This window comes from Eurytemora carolleeae, unplaced genomic scaffold, assembly GCF_000591075.1.
Source record: "Eurytemora carolleeae unplaced genomic scaffold, Eaff_2.0 scaffold553, whole genome shotgun sequence".
Lineage (NCBI taxonomy): Eukaryota > Metazoa > Arthropoda > Copepoda > Calanoida > Temoridae > Eurytemora > Eurytemora carolleeae.
The window spans coordinates 148,046-174,997 of record NW_019396464.1 but is presented as its reverse complement, the minus strand read 5'-3'; the positions used below and the strand labels follow the sequence as shown (position 1 = coordinate 174,997).

Below are 26,952 nucleotides of genomic sequence, written 5' to 3'. Positions count from 1 at the left end.
AAATCGTTCACTAGGACGGACCGCGATGGTTTTATGGTCTCCCATCAAAAGAGACATTTTCACTGCAGGAAAACATTTAGGGATTATCAGAATTTTACACTTTTAAACATAGACTAACGACAATATTTTCCATATAGAAGTTTCAGAGCGTCTGTCCTACAAAACGATTTTTCACATTTGTACATGACCACTTTTTCAACAATTTTCTATGATATTAGTATTTATTTAGAGTTAGGTTAGGTTAAGGCACTTTCTTGGCCGTGCGCTGCGGCTAGGACAGGCTAGGGGGCCGGGCGCCGCGGCTAGGACAGTCTAGGGGGCCGGGCGCTGCGGCCACATGATCAATTACACAAAATGTACAAAATTGATGGGAGGCGGGGGGTGGGGGGTGTCCAAAAATCGTACTCTAGGAAACTACCTAGTTATGTCCAATTTACAGACCTAATAGATAATCAATCATCACAATACTAAAATTTAGATGAAAAGTGGAGGGATATTACTGATGTGCTGATGTAGCATTATAAGTTTGCTTCATCTTCTCTATCGTGTAGTAAACTTCATAAAGATTTGCCAAATGTTTTTTGCCACTTAATAAATTTATTCGAGATAAGTTATTAAATTTCGAGAGCTCATCTAGCTTTAGGTTATTCTGGAAATTATACAAGCTCTCCCGAGTCTTGATATTTTTGATTAAAAAATATGCAAATTGTTTAAACCCAAATATGATTTTTATAGGAACAGGAGCAGGAGATGGTTCGATCCACCTCTGGAGGTTAGAGGGACAAACCTTGGTCCTCAGTCCATTTTCTCCCAAAGGAAGTAAGTTTGGACTTTTTCCTTCAAAATTGTAACCCTTCATTTTTCGGGTGGCATATTAGATTCACCCTATAAACCAGTGCTGAGGATCCGCAAGATGTTGGCTTCTTGGATCCGGATCCGAATCCAAGGAGTAAAATATCAATCTTAAACTGCAAAAATAAATAATTTTACTCTCTAAACCCAAATCTGGACTATTGATAAAAGAGAGATTTTTTAAAAAAATCTGATTTTTGAATGGTTCATCAAACTTCAGCATAAAATAAACGAAAATATAAGACAAAACACTTGAAAATTCTGCTTTGTTAAAAAATTTCAGTAAATCTCTTAGAAATTACATGGATCCGGATCCATGTTTTTCCGGTGCGGATCCAGATCCGCATTGAAATTAAATGGATTCAAAGCACTGCTTTTAATGTTTTTCTTCTCGGCGATGGGGTAGAAATCTATGTTATTTTAAAATTTAAAATCGAAAACCCAGGTGTACTGTACGTTAGTGCAATAGAGTAAAACGCAGCAATCTTGACACATTTAAAAAAATCTACGGTCAGTTTTTACAAAAGAATATATTTTCTGTGACACCTGGTAACCAAAATCTAATACATTTTCGTTACAAAACAGTTTGCAAACAAGGTTGACACTTACTAGGGTTCGGTTTAAGGTTAAAGGTGGTGAATCGGACATGCCAATCTTAAAAAAAAGAATTAATTTAAAGTATGTCAACCCTGCATTCAAGACAAAAAGAAGTCAAAAAAATTTACTGATGGGGTAAGGTGGTATGACTCAAAATGACAAGATACAGGGATGAGAACATCATAAATAAGATTTAAAATGAGAAAAGAGCAAAAAAACTAGATAGTGGAAGAAATAAGCTCTAATTTTTTCCTCAAATGTTAACCTACTCTATACTCTTTAGAACACAACTACTCAGTAAATCATGTTGAATTCTCCCTCTACTCTTCCGAATTCCTCTCTGCGTCTTCTGATGGAAATGTCATTATCTGGGATTCTGCCTCAGGTTTAGTAGTTCACCTTCCTGTCCTTCCTATCCTAAATCTTTTTAATTTTTTTCTGTCGGAAAATTTTATTTAAGAACGTGTTTTGTTCATTCTCGTATTGTTTCACTTAATTTTTTTCAATGTGATTTTAAGCCACAACTACAAGTTATACGAGTTTCATCAATGAGTCTCAAGAAAAACCTTTAAGATATTAGTTCTTTAAAAGAAGTGCCAAGATTAATTTCTTATGTTTTTTTGGGTTTATAATTTGTCATAAAAAAATACAAAATAAACGTCCAAAAAATTTATTTGGACATTAATCTAAACATTTTTAATTAAATGTTAATTTTTCATACTCCCTTTATGCAGGTGAATCTTTGAGAACTCTTTCGTCTTCCTCCTCACCCAGTGTTAGAATAGGGGTCTTCTCCCCAGACTCTTCTCTTATAGCTACAGGTTAATATTCACTATTCAGTACACGCCATCCTTGATCAGACCTCTCATCTTCATTTGATAGATTTTCTCTTGAACTTGGTGGCGTTTCCTCTAATTTGGGTAACTTTTCCCCCATATTTTTGGAAAAATTTCCCATTAATTTCGTTCGCTTTTTCCCAAATATTAGGTTTTCCCAAAAATTTGGAAGACTTTCTGCCAAATTGGCAATTTCCCCCCCTAATTTTGCTTGTTGTTGGTATATTTCCCCTAAATTTTGAGATTTTCCCCATAACATTTGATAGGTTTTCCCATAACATTTGATAGGGTTTCCCATAACATTTGATAGGGTTTCCCATAACATTTGATAGGTTTTCCCATAACATTTGATAGGTTTTCCCATAATATTTGATAGGGTTTCCCCTAACATTTGATAGGTTTTCCCCTAACAGTTGATAGGTTTTCCTCTAACATTTGGTAGGTTTTCCACTGATTTCGGAAAATTGGCATTTTACCCAGTATTTGGCCTGGTTTTCCAAAATTGGCTGATTTAGCTAAAAATTGAAGTTATCCCTTCCTAACTTCTTTCTTCCATGTTTCAAATTCTGGGAGAAACCTTCCCCTACACAGTACACTCTGTCGTCTCTGACAATTTGCCTATTGTTTTTGTTTGTATTTAATCTTCATGACAGAAACAATCTCAAGAACTGACGAGGGTCAACCTAGACCGAAATATATTTTCAATAAAATGTGGAACTAACATCTACTTTTGTTTCTCTACAGAGGTTTGATCCATCTCCATCACCGAATTTTAAATATATTTGCCTATTGCCGATGTTAATTGTTCAGGAGGAAATGATGAGAAAGTCCATGTATGGAATTTAGGGGACAAGGAATAATGCAATTAATATAATAAACTCAGTTCATACAATCCATCCTATTGTAATTGATTCTCTATTTGCTGCGGAGTAGTTTTTCATTGTGTGTAATTACTGAAGCTATTACGTCGGTCTGGGGATCCCACATTGGGTGTCTTTCACGATCTTTTTCATTTCATTACATGTACTTCCGCATCCCCGATACATAATCTACGAGAACTTTTTCATGTACTCGTTCAAAGCTATACATGATCACTGATGAGTATTGCATGTATCCTATGTACAGAAACTGGTTAGAACAATTACAGAACATGAGTCTACAGTGTACACTATATCCTTCAGTCCTGACTCATCTATCCTGATAAGGTAGAATTATAAGCTTTTTATTTCTTCTATACTTAATCTATGAAACAAATATGCAAATGCTTATTTTTTAAATCCGCCGATACAAATTATTTCTAGAAAACTCTCATTGATTCATTAATATCCGCGGATAGTTTTCACAAATCGTTTTCAACTCTTTAAAGGGACAGACCGGCTATGTAAGGTAGTTAAACTGAGAAAGCAGTTTTGTGAACAAATTCTTTAGGATTCATTTGAGACATATAAAACTTGTTAAAGATATGTAAATCCTGAGTTTGAGCGCAAAGTCGATGTTTAAGATCGTACTTTTAGGTGGATTTTCAGAGTTTTTTTTTAATTATTAAATAACGACAACAAAAAATTTAAACAAAATTCTACAATAAACAAATAAGTTGTTTAGGAACAGGTTGAGAAAATAAAAAATTAATTCTTATCATCGAAAATTAGTAATTTTATTCAATTATTACTTTCTATAATCTCTCTTTAATCACAAAGATTTTCTGGAATTTTTATTAAAAAGACGACATTTGAAGAATTTGAAGAAATCTGCGAACAAATTCATGGAAAATAAGAAATTCAATATAATAATGAAAAAGGAAATAATTAATTCTAACTTCGATTTATTGACAAATTTCTTTTGAGAAATATGTTCCTGAAAATCTAATTAGTTTACTATAGAATTTTTACTATATTTTTCGTCGTCGTTATTTAATAATTTAAAACCCGATTCTGAAAACGTACCCACCCAAGTTTATGATTTTGAACGTCGACTTTGCGCTCAAACTCTGTAATTATACATCGTGGAATCGTTTTATATGTCTAAAATGAATCCTAAAGAATTTGTCCAAAAATACTGCATACTCAGTTTAACTACCTTTAATATGAAAAATAAGCGAGAAAATGTTAATTTGTTTGATAACAGATGAATTCCATAAACGGACAAATGTTTTCATCAGAAATATAGGTTTAAAGGATACTACTGTCAAGCACTTCACATAAATGTCACTTTACAATTTTGAGGACAATCCCTTTATAGTATTTTGTTGTTTTTAGTGGTGACTTTAATGGGAGATTATTGTGCTGGTCAACACATCCTGCCCATCAGGTAGAGATAGATAGATAAACTTAAAATAAACTTTTTATTTAAAGCGATAAATGCGCTGATTCAAAATAAAACTTTTATTTTTAAGGAAAAAGGATGGATTGATAGAAAGATTGAAATTAAATTTTAATTTAAAAAAAAAAGAAATTATATTTTACCATATTTAATATATTTCATAGAACAAAGGTAACTGGAAAATATTATTTTCCATTTTTTACTTCAGAAATTTTAAATACCGGTTTTACTGAGGTAGGTTTTTTTCTTATTCCTAATGCTTTGAACTACATGTCCAGCGATTGATTGATGGATGTATTGATTGATTGTTTGGTGGATTGATTGATTATGAATGGATTGATTGATTGATGGGTTTTAAAGTGAATGAATAATTGATTGATTGATTGTATTTTAGGTTTTGTTGTCTAGTGTTGAGTCTGCCCATGATCTTGGTGTAACCAGCAGTCATTTTAGTCCTCTATACAGTAGGTAACAACCCCCCCTTTTTCTATTTTTTTTTCGTTTTCTTATTATCCCGCCCCCTCCCACCGTATTCATTACATATATTCTTCATATGAAAATTTCCACTAGCATTTTCACAAACAAAATGATTTAATATTTATAAAATATCATTCTTAACATATTAAAGAAGAAACATATTTTGCTAAGGGGGTTGGAAATTGGGGAGATTTGGCGATAATAACTTTTTTTTTCAATTGATTTTTGAAAAAAAAATTTGAAGTTTTTTAGCTTTATTAACCCCAGGGTACCCATTGGTTCCCCCAAAAAATGTCAGCTCATTTGGCTTAGCCGTTTGGCCAGCTATACACTGACAAATAATTATATATGTATATAAGCTAAGAGCTTTATTATATTGGTTATAACATACCGGTTCCTAAGTTGTTCCAATACGTCACACAGGGGAATGACTTTCGATGGTTCGACCGAAAGGAAAATTTGTAAACACTTTTCCGACATTTTTTAACCAAAAATTTATTTAATTTCCCCTGAAATCAGTTATTTACTTAATTCATTGAATAAACCTATTTAAACATCCCAAACATCTTGGCAAAAAATGATTTTCTAAAGAGGAGGATAAAAAGAAAATCAGTTTTCAATAAAATTTTCACCCCTTACTTACACACTTACACACTACTACTATTCTTATTACCCATGTCCAGGAATCTTCTGGAGTGTACATATACCTTGAACAATGTACACTGCACCTGTACAATGTACACTGCACCTGTACAATGTACACTGCACCTGTACAATGTTCACTGCACCTGTACAATACACACATACCATGCAGCAAAAATCGTAGAAACATAATATTCTGTAAACTGCAGTACGTTGAACATAATAATGATTTAATGCTGAAAACTTTGACATGATGAAATTATTCATTGAAACTGTGATTCAATTGAATATTAAAAATGTAAAACATGTGCGGAGGAAGCTCAATCGCGTTATATCTATTCTCTCTAATCCTATTAATACATATATTAAACTTTAGACTGTGTGTTAATACGTAATACGATTGTCTTAATCATGTGATAATGATAACATCGTAGGAATTGTAACTACATCAATTCCTGTTAACGTTTTGACATGGGGTATTTTAAAAGGTTAGTTGATTGAGACTCTGCTTTGATTACGGTATTAGAAGTAATTTGGTTCTCGTTGAAACATACAAGTGTTGATCATACCTTGAGTATTGGTATTGATCAATTGATTGCTAGTGTCCGTATTGACATTGATAGTTAAGCTTGTGCCCCTGTGTGGCATTTAGAGCGTGGGATTCAGTCCTGGTTGAACACTGTGTTAGTAGTGAGATTTTGATAGCTACGCTTGTGTCCTTATGTTGCATTTAGAGCCTGGGATTCAATCCTGGTGGAGTTTGATTGCAGACGGACTGTACCTGAATAGATACGTTTCGAGGCCTTGTTATGGAGTAGGTGTTTACTACATACACACACTTGATTTCTCTTCTTATTGTCCATGTCCAGGAATATTCTGGAGTGTACATACACATTGGTAACTGTTGGGAACGATGGTCTTCTTAAAAAATGGATTCTTAATTCAGGTTTTTTATTTGTTTTATTCATCTAACTTTCCTCTATATCTATCTTGCTCTCATCGCTTTTCAAAAGGATCAGCTCAAACAAATATTATGTCAACGGGCTAATTCAAACAGTCTCTTGACTCAATTAGTGCTCAAACTAGAGAAAGACTGTATATATATACATTCATAAATATTGTACCAGATTTTTATTTTTAAACAACTTATCATATATTTATAAATATACATTAAACAAAAAAATGTAACAATCAATCAATCTTGAAATAAATTATTATTATTATTAATAATTATTATTATCTTTGTAGTTTGGACAGGGGTTCTTATTTTTACAAATTAATCTTTCTCCCAAGTTTGCCTCATTTTGATACTTCTACCTAAAAATCATTTATTTAATTTTTGAAAAAGTGGATGACATGAATTGCAACGGGAACTTTGAATAAATAGATTTATAATATTATCCAGGAGAAAGAAACAGTTTTATATTGAATAAACCGATTTGCATTGTTATCCAGGACAAAGAAACAGTTTGTATTGGATAAACGATTTATCTTGTTATCCAAAACAAAGAAACAGTTTTATATTGAATAAACAGATTTGCATTGTTATCCAGGACAAAGAAACAGTTTTGTATTGGATAAACGATTTATCTTGTTATCAAAAACAAAGAAATAGTTTTATATTGAATAAACAGATTTGTTTTGTTGTTTAGGACAAAGAAACAGTTTTGTATTGGATAAAGAAGTGTTTGTGCACGAGAACACTGCTATGTGTGTGCGGACAAACAAAGAGGTATTCGATTTTAATTTTGATTTGTAAAAAAAAAAGAAGAAAAATGTCTACTTAGTTAAAAAACTAAAAGTAATTTTTTTTGTAACATTCTAGTTTCAAGTATCTCCATTCTAAGAATCGAGGGTGATCATGTTCTGCCCAATTCACAACAGCACCCTTCAAACCTTATCTAATCAATAATGTTGATTATTGTCGAATTTAAATAGTGTTTCATTCTAACAATTTCCATCATTGTTTCTGTTGCAAGTTTCTTTTACAGTAGGATCACTTGAAATTACCATGAAACGAATTTCAATGAAGTATTCTTGAATAAAATATTCATTTTATATATTTTTCAAAGGGAACTTTGGTGGCAACAAGTGGAGGAGATAAAACAATTAAACTTCTGTCTCTTCTTGATCTCAGCTTAATCAAAATATTTACGGGTAATATTCTTTAAATTGTGTTCTCTTCTTGATCTCAGCTAAATCAAAATATTCAAGGGTGAAATTATTTAAATTGTGTTCTCTTCTTGATCTCAGCTTAATTAAAATATTCACGGGTAATATTTTTTAAATTGTGTTCTCTTCTTGATCTCAGCTTAAACAAAATATTTACAGGTAATATTATATATATATTGTGTACTCTTCTTGATCTAAGCTTAATCAAATTATTCACGGTTAATATTATTTAAATTGTGTTCTCTTCGTGATCTCAGCTTAATCGAAAGATTCACGGGTAATATTATTTAAATTCCTTTCTTTTCTTGATCTCAGCTTAATCAAAAGATTCACGGGTAAAAAAGATAAAATTCTTGTCTCTTCTGGATCTCAGCTTGAATTCATATTCATCATTTATATTTGTCTAAAGCAAAATTACATTAAACAATATAAAAGTTTACAAACTAATACTCTTTTTCTGGATATCGCATTTTATACTTGACAGGGTTTGCCAAAAAAAACAGGTGCAATACAAGACTTTTAGCATGAGTATAGTTTAGCTATTCAGAGGTGGTTTTCAGAAATGGAGTTTCTTGGTCCCAGTCTAGTGTTTTCGTTTTCTAAAAATGTGGTATGATGACAGTACTGCAAGGGTAATATTATCTAAATTCCGTTCTCTTCTAAATATCAGCTTAACGAAAATATTCTTTTCAGCTAGACATTCTTTTCTCTTCTTTGTTTACAGCCATAACCAATGTAAATTGGAATTTAAAGTCGTCTTTTTATTCTTCAAAAGATTTTATAAATACAAATTCTGTCTGTTTTGTTTACTGGTTACAAATATTTAATGTACATAACTCCGTATTTCCGAGGAACGCCTTTCAAAATACTACCACAGATGATATTTATAGGATTTGAACCCAGCTTTGCCTGGAAATATAAATATTCCCTATACAAGTCAACCCACTCAACTTAGAATTTCCAAACCAAATAAAAATACATTGCTGTGGTCTTACCGAATTCCCAGATCAAAATTTGAGGCAAATCGGTCCAGAAGTTCCTGAAATATTATCGGACATCCATTTAAACAAACAATAAAACAGTAATTTTTTATTTATAACTAGCTTGGAACCCAGGGTACTCACTACTCATGGTTACTCCTACCGTTTACCCGCGCTTGGTCGTAAATTACAATTTTAGCCATGTTTCCGAATTAAAGTAGACCCACTCAGTTTTGAATCTAAAAACCAAGCTAAGAACATTACCATGGGTCTCCCGAGTTCCCCAATCAAAATTTGAGTCAAATCGGTCAAGGGGTTCCTGAGTTTTTCTGACATTTAAACAAACAAACAAAAATTACTACTTTATGTATATCGTATTTAGATAGCTATAGATTACTATTTAAGAAAAAAATAGATAATATTTCTTATCGTATTCAGGATTTGAACGGTATGTTACGAGCTGCTGTTTCTCTGAGGACAGTAGTTTATTATTTGGAGTATCCAATAGAACTATAAAAGCCTGGCAGCTTGGTACACATGGTATGATTTTAGATTTAATTAGCTGAAGTGCCCGGCATTGCACGTGAAATAAAAAACCTTAAAAAAAAAAACGAACTTTTTCACCCCATGTTTCACCCCATGTTTCACCCATGTGTTTTCTCAAAAAAAATTCCGCCAATTTTGTCCAACTGTTTGCCAACTATAATTAACTAATTAGGAGCGAAGAGCTTTAATNGGGTTGGAATTAGAGAACAAATTATATATTGAACTGTTGTGAGGGTTGGAATTAGAGAGCAAGTTATATTTTGAAATGTTGGGGGGTTGGAATTAGAGAACAAGTTATATTTTGAACTGTTGTGAGGGTGGGAATTAGAGAACAAATTATATATTGAACTGTTGGAGGGTTGGAATTAGAGAACAAATTATATATTGAACTGTTGTGAGGGTTGGAATTAGAGAGCAAGTTATATTTTGAAATGTTGGGGGGTTGGAATTAGAGAAAAAGTTATAAATTGAAAACAAATAAACCTAGACTTCACACAGTTAATAATATATCATGAAATTACACATTTTTCTATACTAAAACTTTTAAGTACAAAAGTAAAGATTAGTTTTATTATTTTAATAAGCTTGTCCTGTATTATTAAAAACTGTTTCAACCCTTAAACATAATTTCAAGTGGCCCTCGATGCAAAGAAGGCAATGCCCGATTCACAATGGTACTTCTTAAAGCGTTGTTTGATCAAATTTGAATTATATAATGTTTAAAATTTGAAAACTGAGTTTTTTAAATTGTGCTTTCTGTACAAAAGTTACTTGCGCATTTCTACTGCAAGAAAACATAGGAATTATCAGAATTAAACACTTCAAACCCCAGAATAAAAACGACATATATCTTTAACATTCCTGATCAGATAAAGGTTTCAAGGGTATCATTGTGAATTGGGCATTGTCATCTTTCAATTGAAGGTTTATTTCAAATTACGCTTACAGTCCCTTAAATCTCTTAAAAAGCTGAAAATTTGATTTGATTTCATTTAGAAAATAAATCCCATGAATCCGACCAAACAATTACACAATCTTGCTTCAGATCGAATAGAATTAGGTAAGTTTTGCTATGGGATAAAATTAATAATATTATAGTATGTTGTTAATTCCTTTGCCCCCTCTTTTTTAAACTTTTTGCCCCAAATATCATTTATTTGATAATTCAGCGAAATAAATTATAAATAATACAATCATTACATTAATTCATCTTTCTGGAGAGCAGAGAGGTTGTGACAATTCAATTTTAAACAAATTTTATACTTCTGAAATATTAAAGTTTGGGGAAAACTTTTTTTTGAAGGGGGAGAGATGATCTTTGAGAAGTTGGGGGGGGGGGATGATTTTTAATGAAGGGGGAGAGATGAATTTGGAATAGGGAGGGGGAGATGATCTTTTTGAGGAAATGGTGTGGGGGGTGATTTTTTTCAAGAAATAAATACCCCTGTGGTTGAAGGTATGAGAGTATAAGTATACCCCCGGAGTTCCTCTGCCCTATCACCCAGGAGTTGATGGAGAACCCGGTCAAGGCTTCAGATGGATTCATCTACGAGCAGATTGCAATCCAGGTTGGAGTAATCAAGCTGCTGGGGCACATATCAGTATTTTTTTTTAAATCTCCCTGGGGGGGTAGAGGGTCATCTTTTAGATAAACCTGTTAAGTGAGAATTCCTCCTTGAGATTTTTCTCAAATTGACGAACTTTCTCCAAAAATGCGAAATAATATTTAATTAAATATTTCCTCCCCCTGTGGTTGAAACTGATGAATATATTCTCCAGGAATGGTTGATTACAAGAAGGATGACCTCTCCTATGACGAACCTAGAGCTAAAGGATACAAACCTTATCCCCTGTACACAGCTCAAGATACAGATTCAACAGTTTATTAGAAATTATAATAGAAAGGGTCCTGATCATGTACAGGGGTCTGATCATGCACAGGATCCAGATAATGTACAGGGTCCTGATCATGTACAGGATCCAGATAATGTACAGGGCCTTGACCATGTACAGGGTCTTGATCATGTACAGGGTCTTGATCATGTACAGGGTCCTGATCATGTACAGGGTACTGATCATGTACAGGATCCAGATAATGTACAGGATCCAGATAATGTACAGGGGTCTGATCATGTACAGGGTTATAATAATGTAGAGAATCCTGATCATGTACAGGATCCTGCTCATGTACAGGGCCTTGACCATGTACAGGATCCTGCTCATGAACAGGGCCTTGACCATGTACAGGGTTCTGATCATGTGCAGGATTCTGATCAATGATAATGTACAGGGTAAAACTACTTAAAATTGAACAAAATCATAATCTACATATTATCTAGAACAAACATGTGATTTTAAACTGTGATTACAAATTAAAAAAATTTTATTATTCACAAAACAGGTGCTTTATAACTCATGTATTGTATGTTAATATTAGACAATTTTCAGGAATTAGAAAGTTATTATTTACTAGGCTTTAAGGTAACTTAACGCCCATCTTCTATTTCAATTGTGAACATGTTCACTTTTTACACATTTTAAAACAAAAACAAACAAAACATTTCGCGGATTCTATAAAAAAAAAATTCGTGGATTTTCAATATTCGAATTTTGTTAGAGGCAAATTCTTGAAAATTCGATCATCCATAAACCTTCCCTGGGTCACGCGAGGTCCCACAACAAAATTGGGCCCAATCGATTCAGCCGTTTTGACGGTTATTGGATACAAACAAACAAACAAACAATCACTCACCAGGACAGGCAAAGTCTATATATAGAATGGGACTGCAAATGTGATTTCAAATGACCAGACACTTGGTCTCTTGACATTACATCTACACTATATAGTCCCTTTAATGAAACTTTAAATATGTTTAAGAATGTTAATTGACTATTTTTATATTTTTTTAATTTCAGAAACTATGGCTTAAATACCACAGTGCTGAGTGCACAAGCCTACGGGGTACATATTATTCTATATAAAATTCATTAGAAAGAAAACACTAAATTGATTGATTGATTGATTGATTGATTGATTGACTTTCTGATAGGTTAATTTATTGATTCTCTGATTTGTTGATTGATTTATTGATTAAGTGAAGTATTGATTCGCTGATCGATTGATTTATCAATTTAACCCAATATCTGGTAAGTTCCAAGAGAGCCCCGGCCCCCCCCCCCTCCCATCAATTTTGTACATGGATCTTAAATGTAAGACATGTGGCCGCAGTGCTCGGCCCCTAGCCTGTGATAGCCGCAGCGCTCGGCCCAGAAAGTGACTTAACCTAACCCGTGGCCGCAGCGCTCGGCCCCCTAGACTGTCCTAGCCGCAGCGCTCGACCCAGAAAGTGTCCTAACCTAACCTAACCCTAAATAACAAAAAATAAATAATAATAAATTTGCTGAAAAATAAGTGGTCATGTACAAAATTGATAGGAGGGGGGGGGGGTCCAAAAATCGTTCTCTAGGACGGACCCCAATATCTATTGATTGGTTGATTCATCGATTCACTGATCACTGATTGGTTGATTGATTAATTCACTAAAAAAAATGATTGATTGATTGATATTTAGATCTTGTTATGTCACTCTCCCTCAAACCCTTCTTCAATATGCCATGCCAGGTGACATTATTTTCTTCTAGATTCTTCTGTACTAACATTAAACTTCTAAAACAAGAACCTTAAAATACGGTTTCTTTATCTTCATTTCGTGAACAAAAAGTTATTTTTATAACTTTTTATTTGTTTCTTCTTAGTTGTATTCGCAATAATAAGACTTCATTTTGTTGTATTCGCAATAACAAGAATTCATTTGTTGTATTCGCAATAACAAGAATTCATTTGTTGTATTCGCAATAACAAGACTTCATTTGTTGTATTCGTAATAACAAGACTTCATTTGTTGTATTCACAATAGCAAGACTTCATTTGTTGTATTCGCAATAACAAGACTTCATTTTGTTGTATTCGCAATAACAAGACTAAAAGACAATTTTTATCACTATGGCTTGGATTATGGAAGCGGAAATAATGCTTAGGCCATATTTTTAATTGCCAAGGGACTGTAGACATAATTTCTTATGTTGCAGAGACAATTAAGGAAATTGTCGGAATACCACTCATTTTAGCAACGACATGCTATTCTTGAAAATATGCGAAGTATAAAAAGGAGATTTATTTTAAGGAACAGCTAACTGTGATAGAGCCGCGTAGAACCAGTAGTTCCCGCTCCAACTATCATGAGATAGAGCCGCGTAGAGTTGGCTCAAGAACTAGTTTAACCAACCAAGCTCTTATTTTTAATGGTAAGTTAAACTTTTTAAAAATCCCAAATAAAGTGAGCTGAGATCTTTTGAATGGAGAAATGTTTTTTCTCTAAAGTTATACCCCATAATAAATTGGTAAAATTCATCAGTATCTCTTATTTGTCAAATCTCGAGCGATTTGATGTAAGAGAAATTTCTTAATCTTTCCATGAGGAGGCATTTAACTTGTTTCATCCATTAAAAAAGATAGAGCTCTGTTTTTGAATATGTGTTTAAAATATTACCAACAATCTGTGTAGTGTGTAATGTTTATACCTTCATGAACCATGACAAAAAGTTCATTAATATTTTGTGATTTTGCTAAAGCCAAATATATACTAGCTAGTGCTGAAGGGCCCGGCGTTGCCCGTGGAAAAAAAAAGTTTTTTAAAAAATTTGGAAATTTTTTTTTTTTTTTATTTCGAATTTTTGTTAGCCTATAACACTCCCCGGCCACCCAAGAGTGTCCACAAAAAATGCTATACGCAACATATATATATATACGAATGTCTTGTTTATTATATAGATGTAGGCTAGCTTTTAGGCGATTTAGAATAATTGTTCCCTTTTGAGATGTGGATGGCGGGAAAAACAATTCAAGATAGAAAAACTACGATTTCTTCCTCATTTTTTTATCAGATAAAGGCTTAAAGAATACCTTTGTGGTGAATCAGACACGATTCTTAATAAAAGAATGGTAAACTAGAATTACATCCATTTTTTTATGTATGATTTATAATTTTAGGGAACATAGCTCTGACCAGACTTGTGACTACTCTAACCGAATGGTTGGTTATACTACAAGGTGAGTTATTTTACTCTTTCATTCACTCATTTATCCACCATTTCATTCATTCATTCATCCTTTCATTCATTTATTCATTCATTCATTTAGTTATTAATTTATTCATTTATATAATCATTCATAAATTCATTTAGTTGATTTATTGAATGATTGGTAAATATACGTGATTGATCAATTTACGTGATTGATCAATTTATGGTTTTCCGATTTTGTTCATTAGCTAATGATTTATCTCAATGATTGATTTAAATAATGAAATGGTTATAATTTTAATTGATCGGTTAGTTTGTTGGTTTGTTTGTTGGTTGGTTAATTGATTGATTGGTTAATTAGTTGGTTGGTTAATTGATTGGTTAGTTAGTTAATTGATTGGTTAATTGATTGGTTGGTTGGTTTTTTTGATTGTTTTGTTGATTTTCTGATTGATTTATTGATTGATTTATTGATTGATTGATTGATTGATTGATTGATTGATTGATTGATTGATTGCCTTACTGACTGAATGATTGGTTTATTGATTGATTGATTGATTTATTTTTTGTTTGATTGATTAATTGATTGTAGGTGTAGCTGAGGACCGTGAGTGTGACCGGCCCAATGTGAAGTGTCGTTGCTGCAAGGAAACTATCTCAATCTTAATTCTTTACAACAACCTTACAAGTCTGAACGGGACTAGAAACCTATTCTCCATTAATAAGTTGCTTGTTCAATTCACAACGGTGCCCTAAAAACCTTCGTTTAAAAAAAATGACTCAGATATTCTATCTTAAAATTTTTAATTTTTACTTGTGGGCTTTCTACGATTTTGCGACTTGAATTTGACTATTTCGGACCTTTCAATTTATAATGAAAAGTGTTATGAACTCGCACAAAAATCCTTTTAAAAAAAATTCAGGAGTTTTTTGGGTGGTGGGGGAAAGTTTACGCCCCTGAGTATTGAAAAAAAATAATTTTCCTCGGACCTCGAGTCGACATCCAACTGCCTTGAATTGAGAGGGTTGTATTGTCTAGGCAGCTAAAATACAAGAGGAACTGCGTCTACTTGCCTCTAAACTGAATAATGCTCAACAGGTTTATTTTATTTAGAAGACATTTTAGTTGTACTCGTTCCTAGCATTGTCCTTATCTGTGTTTTTGTCGTCGTCTTCTTCCTGTCCCTGTCATTGTACATTATTCTGTTACCTTTCATAGTTCTTGTCCTTGTCATTTTTTTTGTCTCTATCATTGTTCTTGTCCCTATAATTGTTCTTGTCCCTGTCATTGTTCTTGTCCCTGTCAGTGTTATTGTCCCTATAATTGTTCTTGTCCCTGTCATTGTTCTTGTCCTTGTCAGTGTTATTGTCCCTATCATTGTTCTTGTCCCTATCATTGTTCTTGTCCCCATCATCGTTCTTGTCCCTATCATTGTTCTTGTCCCTGCCATTGTTATTGTCCCAAACATTGTTCTTGTCCCTATCATTGTTCTTGTCCCTGCCATTATTATTGTCCCGGTCATTGTTATTGTCCCTGTCATTGTTTTTGTCCCTGTCATTGTTATTGTCCCTGTCATTGTTATTGTCTGTCATTGTTCTTGTCCCGCTCATTGTTCTTGTCCTTGTCATTTTTATTGTCCCTGTCATTGTTATTGTCCCTGTCATTGTTATTGTCCCTGTCATTGTTCTTGTCTCGCTCATTGTTCTTGTCCTTGTCATTTTTCTTGCTCCTGTCATTGTTCTTGTCCTTGTCATTGTTGATATCTTTCCTTGGTCGATCCCAAGAAAAACTCGTCTTTCCTAATTTGTTCGGAACGGTTGAGGATCTTTATTTCCGAAAAATACTTGTTATTTGGTTTCATTATTCCTTTATTCCCTTTTCCATTTTCTCCCCGGGGGGGGGGGGGGGGTTCTTAAAAATTAAATGTCCCCCAGGTAGTATTGCATTAATATAATATTTAGATCTGCTCAAGAGTTGGTATGATAGGAGAAGATGTTATTGACGAAATATCTCTCCTTGTCCAAAATCTAGCAACAATGCTCAGGTTAGTTCTAGGAGGGGAGGAGGTGGTAGGAGAGGGAGGGAGGTAATATGAGGGAAGATGGGGAGGAAGGAATATGAGAGTAGTAATACAGTTGTCTAGATAAAGTAAATGTCCTCTTGATTGCGAACTAACTATCCTAGTCAACACAAACTAGACACAAGGGAAGGAAAGGCAAGGAAAGGCAAGGGAAGGAAAGGCAAGGGAAGGGAAAAAGGTGGAAGATGAGATTTCATGGAATCGAGATAAGGATGGCGAGGGTTGATGGATGAAGTAGGCAGGGAAGATGGAGGTAGATAGGTAAGGAAGGAGAGAAGGTTGGGGCCGGGTGGTAGAAAAAGAGAGGAAAGGTGATGGTAGTAAGTAAAGCCAGGTAAAGAAGGTAATGGGAGGTTGGGGAATTTGGATTTCCATGCAAAGATGGGCAGTGGGCACTCATGCATTTACACATAGTAGTTCATAGCAGAATTTATTATATATGATTCGTTAGGATCAATTAAATAATTGTAAAAATGCGTTTTTGCGATTTAACTCGCCAAATATAGAACTTACAAGGTAAAAGCATACAACTAATAAGAAACAAAATCCTTTTTATATAATGCTGTGCCTTCAGCTCAACTACCCCTCTATCCCGTCACCCCGTTTAAGATGACCGGCGACTAAGAAAACGTTTACTCAACTGTTGAAATATCTATCTATCTATTAAGATCTGAAGTGTCAATACTTATACCTACCCTGGGACGAGCTGACCCAATGGTTGCTGAGCAGGCGAGGTGGCTGGTGCAGGATAATGAAACTAAGGTGAAGAGCAAATATAAAATTTTCCAATTTAATTGCTATCTATTTATGCAACTGCCTTGTGTAATTATGCGAAACAAAATGTTTTTTGACGGGATTTTACGGGTTTTGCAAGTTTTTTATCTCTTACATGGTATTCGGGATTTTTAAAAAAAAGTAAAAATAAACATATTTTTCGAAATGATAAATCAAGATGGTTGGATAAATAAATTGTTCAATTCAAGTTTAATAAACACAAAATGTGCGATTTTTCATGAAAATCAACGAAATACAAAAGGAACTTGCTTTGTTGGTATAAAATATGATCAGTTTGCCATTTGCAAATATCTTTGACCTCAAATCTGACCTCTGTTTTGACCTCTTCTTCATTTATTTCCTCTAACCTCTATACTTGTAGAACTGTGCCTCCGAGGCTGTAGAAGGAGTTATTACTCTAGTTGTTCGACTTCTAGGCGTAGAATCCTGTCTTTCATGCAAACCATCCCAGGTAGGCATGTGCAATAAGTTGAGTTTTTCGTATACTAGGACAGACCCAGAAGAGCAAATGCTTTCAATTTTGTTTATTCAAAACATTTGCCTTTCTTATACTTTGCAAAATTTTAATCCTGACAGAAAATACATGCAAAAAAGCGAACCAAAAACGATCAATAAGTCAATCTGTTCGTTTTTCGAACGTTTATCCATTTGTTTTTAGTTCAATATTTTGGAAACTTTAACTGAATACAACTGTGAAACGATTAAAAGGTTTAGTAATAGTTTTTTAAACGAACCAAAACGATTAACAGCACTAATCACAAGTAGATTTTAAGGGGTTTATATTTTCTTCAAAAATCATACAATCCCCCCCAGGACCCCACCTTTGTTTTTCTTGAAATTATGGTTTGTAATTAGTGTTACTAATTACACCTCAAACAATTTCATGGTTTTAAAGGGACTGTACGCGTAATTTCAAGTGACCCTCCTTGCAGAGATGGCAATGCCTTGATTCACAACAGTACCTTTAAACCTTTATCTGATCAATAATGTGGAAGATTTGTTCGTGTTAGTGTTTAATTCTGATAATTCCTAAATGGGTTCTTGAAGTAGAATGCGCAAGCTACTTTTGTAGAAAACCCACAATTGAAAATAATCTGTTTTCAAAACTATAAATATTGATAATTAATACTTGATCAGACAAAGCGTTTAAGGGAACTGTTTTGTGAATCATGATGGAGAGGGTGACTTGAAATTACGTCTACAGTCCCTTTAATCAATGTTTTTTTTATTTACAGAGTGATGCTGTGGGTGGTTGGGGTGAGGGAGTGAGGGTTGAGGAGGAAGGAGATGTGGATATGGATATTTTAAACCTAGTTGCTGGAATGTGCAGTGGATATCCTGAACCCCTAGTACCTGCACAAACAAACAAGTAAGTATAATCAAGTTGAGAAGACGAATGTAAAAACCTTGTTCGGAACATTTGTGTGGATATTGTTAATCTTATATGATCCAGGGATGTATATTTTCCTAAAATATTCCCCCACCCCTTTTTTAGAAAATCATTTATTTTCCCCAGAACCTATATTTGGTTTTATTTAGGGGTTTTTCGGTGAATTGAAGTAGTAAATCTGAAAGGGAGGTGTAATTCTGAATAATATACAACCCTGCTTTAAATCTGAAAGGGAGGTGTAATTCTGAATAATATACAACCCTGCTTTAAATCTGAAAGGGAGGTGTAATTCTGAATAATATACAACCCTGCATTAAATTGCTTGATCTCAATGTTCAATGTGTTTTTAATTTGAGGATCAAGTTCTGGCTTCTAAGGCCGAATTTAAAGAATTTGAGTGGCGGCTTAAATTAAAGCCGCGGCTCAAATATGGTTGGTTTCACTTAAAATTGTATTCAATGTTTCAAGATTTAAGCCGGCGCTCAATTGAAACCGGTTTTTGGCGGACTTACGCGGCTCAAATTCATTAAATTCGGACACTGGTTAAAATCTTGTTGATTATATCAAGTTGAATAATAATAATGTTAAAGGGAGGATGAAGAAAATACTCGCGCTCTCAAGGAGAAAGGACTCCAGGTAATACTTTTTTTCATTAAATCATATTTTTTGGGGCAAAAGTATCAAAAAGGGGAGCTTGACAATATTTTTTTTTTTTAATCTTTAAAAATATTAAAATGACAAAGAGTGAATTGTATCGTCAACTTGAAAAGAATTGTACAGGGTCGAGACTGTACAGGGCCGAGACGACTGGATATATTTAGTTTTTTAATCTTACATTTATGATTCTCTGGAGCTGGAAACTTCTACAAAGGGCTATGTTCATTGGTTCAAGGCCAGAGATCAAATTCAATCTTGAAATAGTCATATTGAAGAGTCGGAACCGTATTTTTGAATGACACTTTATGCAAAGAACGCATTGCTTGATTCACAATAATACCCTTAAAAGTTTTGTCTGATCTCATATGAGTTAATATCATTGCCCCCAAAGTGGCTTAAAGCATAAAGGAATTATCATACCTTTTACCCTTGAAAAACAACAATATATTTCACATTATTGATTTGATTTGATCTCAAGGGTATTATTGGGAATCTTGCATGGAGATTAGAGGGTCACTTCGAATTACGCCAACAGTTCCTATAAAAGAAGTTAAGGTTGTGATTAAAGTTTCATTGTTTGAATTACAGGTTTGGGAGAAATCTCGTAAAAGAAAACAGCCTAGACCGGTCCGACATCCTTCACCTTCCTCCACCAGCAAATCAAGAAAGGTGAAGAAAACAGAGGGTCATTTCATACCAACACTTTTTAAAACCATTAAAAAATGCGTTAAAATCAGCTTTATATATCTTAACTGATAACAAAATGTTTAAGGTAGGCTAAGTTACCTTCCAAAAAGGGGAAACTTTAGTAGGACGTTTCTCATAAACCAGATGCAATAGAATTCTGAAATTTTTGATTTTACGTTTTCTTGACATCTTCTGGGTGGCTAACTTTATAGAATTTAACCCAGAAAGGTTTTAATGGGTTTTAACTTATTTTTAAAGAAAGATTTTAGCCTCTGTTAAATATCCCCCCCCCCTTAAAGGGACTTAAGCTTAATTTGTAAGGACCCTCTTTACAAAGATTACAATGCCCGGTTGTCAATGGTACCCTTCAAAGCTTTGTCTAATTATGAACTAAATCAACGTTTACAATTTTGAAAACTGAATATTTTCAATTATGGTTTCTCTACAAAAGTGACATGCATATTTACTGCATGAAAACATGGAAATTGATAGAATTTTACCCTTTTAAATCTAGAAAAACGACAAGATTTTTCAGATTAAGTTTTCAAGGGTACCGTTGTGAATCGGGCATTGCTATTTTTGTATCGAGGTTTATTTTTCCCTAAAAATAGATTTGGTAAAATACCCGATTTGGGTAATGGTTTATCTTAGAGGGAGGAGGGACTTTTTGTCATTCTAATTTGTTTATTGATATGAATACTTGTCAAGGTTGAACCTCTGATAGATTCTACCAGTAGTAGTATTCTTCAACCTCAACCTAACGTTGTTCATCTTCTAGAGAAGAAAAAAAAGGTATTTTTACAATTATTTTTGTTTTTATGCTGTCCTTGTATTATTGTTTTATCATTATTATTGATATTTTTGTTATTTGTATTATAATTGTTGATTAATAGTTTTTATTTAAGTAGTTAGACAGTTTTAGTTAAATACAAAATATTATTTTTTTCAAGAAAAGTCGAAATAAATTTTGTTTCATCAAAACCATTTGATTCAAGTATTTTTACCCGTAAAATCCTATTCTAAGTATGGTGGATATCTTTCAAATTTTGGATCGATTAATTGATGACGGCACTTTTTACGTCATGACAACGTCTCTTTTAACATTTATTTATTTTTTTGATTTATTGGTTGATTGATTGATTGCAGGGTGTGAAGAAAGATGGACTGTACAAGTTTGTTCTTTGGAGAGAAGCTCTCAGAGACGAGAAAGCTAAGAATTCCGATTGATCTAATCAGTTAATCACTAAATCAATTTCTAGAGATTTTGATGCTCAATTGATCGCCCCAGCAACGCCTGGAGATTATTTTAATCAGATTTTGAACTATTAAGATTGAACTGATCAATTGATCATTCTAGCAATCCCTAGAATATTCCTAGAGGTAGATTATATAGATTAATCACTCCGAATCACTGGAGACCGATTTAATCAAGTCAACTCTGGAGATTGATTTTATTAATTGATCACTTCTGCGATCTCCGGTTTGATCGAGGATATCTCAAATTCTGCATTTGTACTCAATAACAATACCTCAAGCGTTTATTTTTGTATTTAAAACTTTTAATTAAAAGATCTCAGATTAGTACATTAATACGTACAGTACAGTACAGTAGAGTACAGTACAGTACAGTACAGTACAGTACAGTACAGTAGAGTACAGTACAGTACAGTACAGTACAGTACAGTACAGTACAGTACAGTACAGTAACAATGTCCAGCTAACAGCACTGTTGAACCTCATAAATTCTTGCCAGAACCATTAAATTGGCAGCTTAAACAATTTCATACTTTTCAGACCAAATGTATAAAAATACATTGATTCCTTTAAAATCTGACTTTACCAGATTCAAATTGATTGTAATTTTAAATTTACATTTCCCCGTTGTATAACTGTAACTTGTGCTAAACCAACTCAATTGTAAAAAAGTTTCTAATTTTATACTTTTTCAGATAAATTCAAATCTCTGATTCTTGTTAAAAATTTCTTTTGTGTAACTTTTCTATTTAATTGTATTTTATGTAAGTAAGCCACCACGGACTAATCAGGGTAACATGCATTTGGTTTTATTCTATTTGAATTTAATCACGTGTTCCTGTAGAATTCAACAATCTTTAAACTTACTGAGTTGTCTCTTTTTATACTTTTTGCTTGAAAAGCATATGACAACGAAATGTAAAAAGGAGAAAAGGCGAAAATATAAATTATATATAAACTGTTTCTTGACCCGAAAGGGGGGAAGAGAGAGTGGTTTAAACGAGTGTCGTCTATTAAGAAAAGAAATCAAAGTATGTCTACATCAGCGTCCATAGTTGGTTTAGGCCTTACTGAAGCTATATTCAGGATGGATGCAAGGATGGTAATGCCCTGAAACCCTTGAAACTTTAATCTGATTAAAATGTGGGAGATACAGCCGTTTTTCTGACTCCAAACGTTTCTAATTCTCATAATTTTTTCATTTCTTCTTATAAGCACGAAATTAACGAGAAATTTCCTCTGAAAATAAACAATTTAAAGAAAGAAAAACATGGATATCTGATTAATACTTGTTCAAATATTTTAAGGGAACCGCTGTACAATCTTAGCACGGAGGGTCATTTGAAATTACGTTTACAGTCGATTAATTTTTCAAATAAACCTGCGTTATTGGCGCAAGAATTAATAACATTCTTACTATTGGTAAATCTAAATATGAATTAGTACATTGAAATCTCTAAGTTAAAAAACACATTCTGAACAGCTAAATAAGAAAAACAGGACCCTGAAATAATGTCCGTTTTTAGACTTATTATTATTATGATCATTATGTATTTTGTTTATATTAACAAATATGTTAAAAATTTAGATATTTAAATATATATATAGTTTAAATGATTACTGACAACAACAATAAAAACCTTTCTTTGTATTCATCTTCTATATTCATACTTTTCTCGTTTACCTGTAAACGGCTGAACCAATTGGGCCCAAATTTTTAATATCAACTCACATGACCCAAGGGAAGGTTTATATCAAACTAGACAAATTAATTTGAAAAAAAATTCGACAATTATAATTTTGGAAAAATCCGCCAAAATTCGAGGATTATTTAAAATAAGTTACAAGCTTTAAATGATGATATGAATAGGAAACGCGAAATGTCCTAAAAGCTATAGTTTATGAAAAAATAAGTAGCCACATCAATTACGTCTTACGAAGGGGAATAGCGAGAAGGGTTTCATAAGTTTTTAACATTTTCTCAGAATATATATAATATAGAATAACAGGTGGCAGCATTTGGTTTGGGACACGGATATATAATAAAATGGATGGATCATAGACGAGTTTCGATGTAATTTTCTGGGTGGGGTGTTATGCAGTACATTGGAGTTCTAGCAGACATATGAAAATGAATGAATATTCTAAGATGAATAAAAATGAAAATGAATGAATATTCTAAGATGAATAAATTTGAAAATGCTTGAATATTCTAAGATGAATAAATTTGAAAATTAATGAATATTCTAAGATGAATAAATTTGAAAATGAATGAATATTCTAAGATGAATAAATTTGAAAATAAATGAATATTCTAAGATGAATAAATTTGAAAATGCTTGAATATTCTAAGATGAATAAATTTGAAAATTAATGAATATTCTAAGATGAATAAATATGAAAATAAATAAATATTCTAGAATGAACAAATATGAAAATGAATGAATATTCTAAGATGAATAAATTTGAAAATGAATGAATATTCTAAGATGAATAAATTTGAAATTGAATGAATATTTTAAGATGAATAAATTTGTAAAAGGATGAATATTCTAAGATGAATAAATTTATGAAAATAAATTAATATTCCAAGATGAAATTAAATGAATATTATAGGTTGAATAAATATAATGCATACTCTTAGATCAATAAATATAAAAATGAATGAATATTCTCGAATGAATAAATATGAAAATAAATGAATATTCTAAGATGAAAAAATATGAAGATGAATGAATATTATAGATTGAATAACTATGAAAAGGAATGAATATTTTAAGATAAATAAATATAAAAATGAATGAATATTCTAGGATTTATGAAAAAAAAAAAAAATAAGTATTTTAGGTTGAAAAATATGAAAATGAATAAATATTTTAAGGTTTATGAATATGAAGATGAATGAATATTTTAGAATGAATGAATATAAAAAGAAATGAATATTTTATGTTAAAAAATATGAAAATGAATGAATATTCTAAGAAAGATGAATAAATATGAAAATAAATGAAATAAATGAATATTCTGAGATGAATAAATTTGTAAATGAATGAATATTCTAGGATGAATAAATTTGTAAATGAATAAATATTCTAAGATGAATAAATTTGTAAATGAATGAATATTCTAAGATGAATAAATTTATGAAAATAAATTAATATTCCAAGATGAAATTAAATGAATATTATAGGTTGAATAAATATAATGAATACTCTAAGATCAATAAATATGAAAATAAATGAATATTCTAGATGAAAAAATATGAAGATGAATGAAGTTGAATAACTATGAAAAGGAATGAATATTTTAAGATAAATAAATACGAAAATGAATGAATATTCTAGGATGTATGAAAATAAAAAGAAATAAGTATTTTAGATTAAAAAATATGAAAATGAATAAATATTTTAAGGTTAATAAATATGAAGATGAATGAATATTTTAAGGTTAATAAATATGAAGATGAATGAGTATTTTAAGGTTAATAAATATGAAGATGAATGAATATTTTAAGGTTAATAAATATGAAGATGAATGAATATTTTAAGGTTAATAAATATGAAGATGAATGAATATTTTAGAATGAATGAATATAAAAAGAAATGAGTATTTTAGGTTAAAAAAATATGAAAATGAATGAATATTCTAAGATGAATAAATATGAAAATGAACGAATATTCTCGGATGAATAAAAATGAAAATAAATGAATATTCTGAGATGAGAAAAAATATTAAGATGAATGAATATTATAGGTTGAATAACTATGAAGAGGAATGAATATTTTAAGATAAATAAATAGGAAAATGAATGAATTTATGAATATAAAAAGAAATGAAAATGAAAATGAATGAATATTCTCTGATGAATAAGTATGAAAATAAATGAATATTCTGAGATGAAAAAAATATGAAGATAAATGAATATTATAGATTGAATAACTATGAAAAGGAATGAATATTTTAAGATAAATAAATATGAAAATCAATGAATATTCAAGGATTTATGAAAATAAAAAATAAAAGTATTTTAGGTTAAAAAATATGAAAATGAATAAATATTTTAAGGTTAATGAATATGAAGATGAATGAATATTATAGAATGAATGAATATAAAAAGAAATGAATATTTTATGTTAGAAAATATGAAAATGAATGAACATTCTAAGAAGGATGAATAAATATGAAAATAAATGAATATTCTGAGATGAAAAAAAATGAAGATGAATGAATATTATAGGTTGAATAACTATGAAAATAAATAAATATTCTAAGATGAATAAAAATGAAAATGAATGAATATTCTAAGATGAATAAATATGAAAATGAATGAATATTCTAGGATGAATGAATATAAAAAGAAATGAATATTTTAGGATAAAAAATATGAAAATGAATAAATAATCTGAGATGAACAAATATGAAAATGAATGAATATTCTAAGATGAATGACTATGAAAATGAATGAATATTCTAAGATGAATAAAAATGAAAATGAATGAATATTCTAAGATGAATAAAAATGAAAATGAATGAATATTCTAAGATGAATAAATTTGAAAATGAATGAATATTCTAAGATGAACAAATATGAAAATGAATGAATATTCTAAGATGAATAAAAATGAAAATGAATGAATATTCTAAGATGATTAAATTTGTAAATGAATGAATATTCTAGGTTAAATAAATATGAAATTAATAAACATATAACTATAAGATAACTATAAAAAGGAATGAATATGGATGAATATCCTAAGATGAATATGGATAAATAATATAGGATGAACTTGGATGACAGTTTAGGACTGAACAGTAGAGAATACTGAGACCTTGTGTCCTTTAGAGATAAATTAATAATTCATCATTACCTTTATAGATAGATAAATAGATAGATAGATAGATAGATATATAGATAGATAGATAGATAGATATATAGATAGATAGATAGATAGATAGATAGATAAATAGATATATAGATAAATAGATAGATAAATAGATAGATAGGAAAAAAGCTTGAATTTCAATATATAAAGTTCCTTAAATACAATTTTATGGAGGGATCAGTGAAAAAATGGGGAAAAAATTGTTTTAGAAAAAACGCTCTTTTTGACTTTGTAATAAAAATGCAACGGCGATTCAGCTGTCTAGGTTTAAGCCAAAGAAAATATATTAATTAGTGAAGAAAAGGTGTATAAACCGCCATTTTGTTGAACTGTTTACATACTGCAGGTGTACTTCACACATTATAACCTTTTGGGCCCAATAGGGCATAGAACTGCTTTTTATAGAAAAAATGCTTCTTGAAATTTTTTTCTAAACTCAGCATGCATTTTCGAGTTTATTTCAGCATGAGGTACCGCTAGGAGCTAAGTTGATAGAAATAAAATTAATGTTCTTTTCAGTAAAATTTAGGCATACTACAGTGATACCAGAAAACTCTGGAATAGGAAGTCGGCTTTTAGACTCAAGTTATGGCTTTAAAAAGTTTGATGAAGATGAGGCACAGCAATTATATGCAGTGTAAACAGCCCCATTTTACTTTACACGTGATTTAAAAATCTAAGTAAAGCTATTTGATTGTTAAC

General features: G+C 31.6%; 2 protein-coding genes across 5 annotated transcripts in view; both read left to right on the top strand.

Moving 5' to 3' along the window:
* The window catches only part of LOC111703771 (WD repeat, SAM and U-box domain-containing protein 1), a 14,497-nt gene extending 2,511 nt beyond the window's left edge, over positions 1-11,986 (top strand). The window contains exons 3-17 of the mRNA XM_023475818.1: positions 736-819; positions 1,733-1,834; positions 2,184-2,270; positions 3,096-3,139; positions 3,411-3,490; positions 4,541-4,592; positions 4,999-5,072; positions 6,593-6,669; positions 7,376-7,455; positions 7,796-7,880; positions 9,314-9,415; positions 10,418-10,481; positions 10,878-10,989; positions 11,201-11,338; positions 11,712-11,986. Coding sequence (XP_023331586.1) covers positions 736-819; positions 1,733-1,834; positions 2,184-2,270; positions 3,096-3,139; positions 3,411-3,490; positions 4,541-4,592; positions 4,999-5,072; positions 6,593-6,669; positions 7,376-7,455; positions 7,796-7,880; positions 9,314-9,415; positions 10,418-10,481; positions 10,878-10,989; positions 11,201-11,338; positions 11,712-11,726 — 1,196 coding nt within the window. The 3' untranslated portion in view covers positions 11,727-11,986. The remainder of the gene's footprint in view (positions 1-735; positions 820-1,732; positions 1,835-2,183; positions 2,271-3,095; positions 3,140-3,410; positions 3,491-4,540; positions 4,593-4,998; positions 5,073-6,592; positions 6,670-7,375; positions 7,456-7,795; positions 7,881-9,313; positions 9,416-10,417; positions 10,482-10,877; positions 10,990-11,200; positions 11,339-11,711) is intronic.
* Positions 11,987-12,091: 105 nt separating this feature from the next.
* LOC111703770 (uncharacterized) lies at positions 12,092-22,080 on the top strand. Of its 4 annotated transcripts, XM_023475814.1 has the most exons (16): positions 12,092-12,383; positions 12,994-13,043; positions 13,606-13,726; positions 14,472-14,531; positions 15,096-15,151; positions 15,543-15,602; positions 16,466-16,548; positions 17,253-17,346; positions 17,741-17,830; positions 18,615-18,748; positions 19,360-19,405; positions 20,015-20,095; positions 20,822-20,905; positions 21,260-21,348; positions 21,610-21,716; positions 21,831-22,080. In XM_023475814.1, exons 2-14 carry the CDS (start codon positions 13,002-13,004, stop codon positions 21,338-21,340), a joined length of 1,032 nt encoding a protein of 343 aa, XP_023331582.1. In that variant the 5' UTR covers positions 12,092-12,383; positions 12,994-13,001; the 3' UTR covers positions 21,341-21,348; positions 21,610-21,716; positions 21,831-22,080. The 4 variants fall into 4 exon arrangements, with proteins under 4 accessions (XP_023331582.1, XP_023331581.1, XP_023331583.1 ...); XM_023475813.1 differs by having other exon boundaries at positions 21,260-21,706; XM_023475815.1 differs by lacking the exons at positions 21,610-21,716; positions 21,831-22,080 and having other exon boundaries at positions 13,612-13,726; positions 21,260-21,375.
* The last annotated feature ends 4,872 nt before the right edge of the window (positions 22,081-26,952 follow it).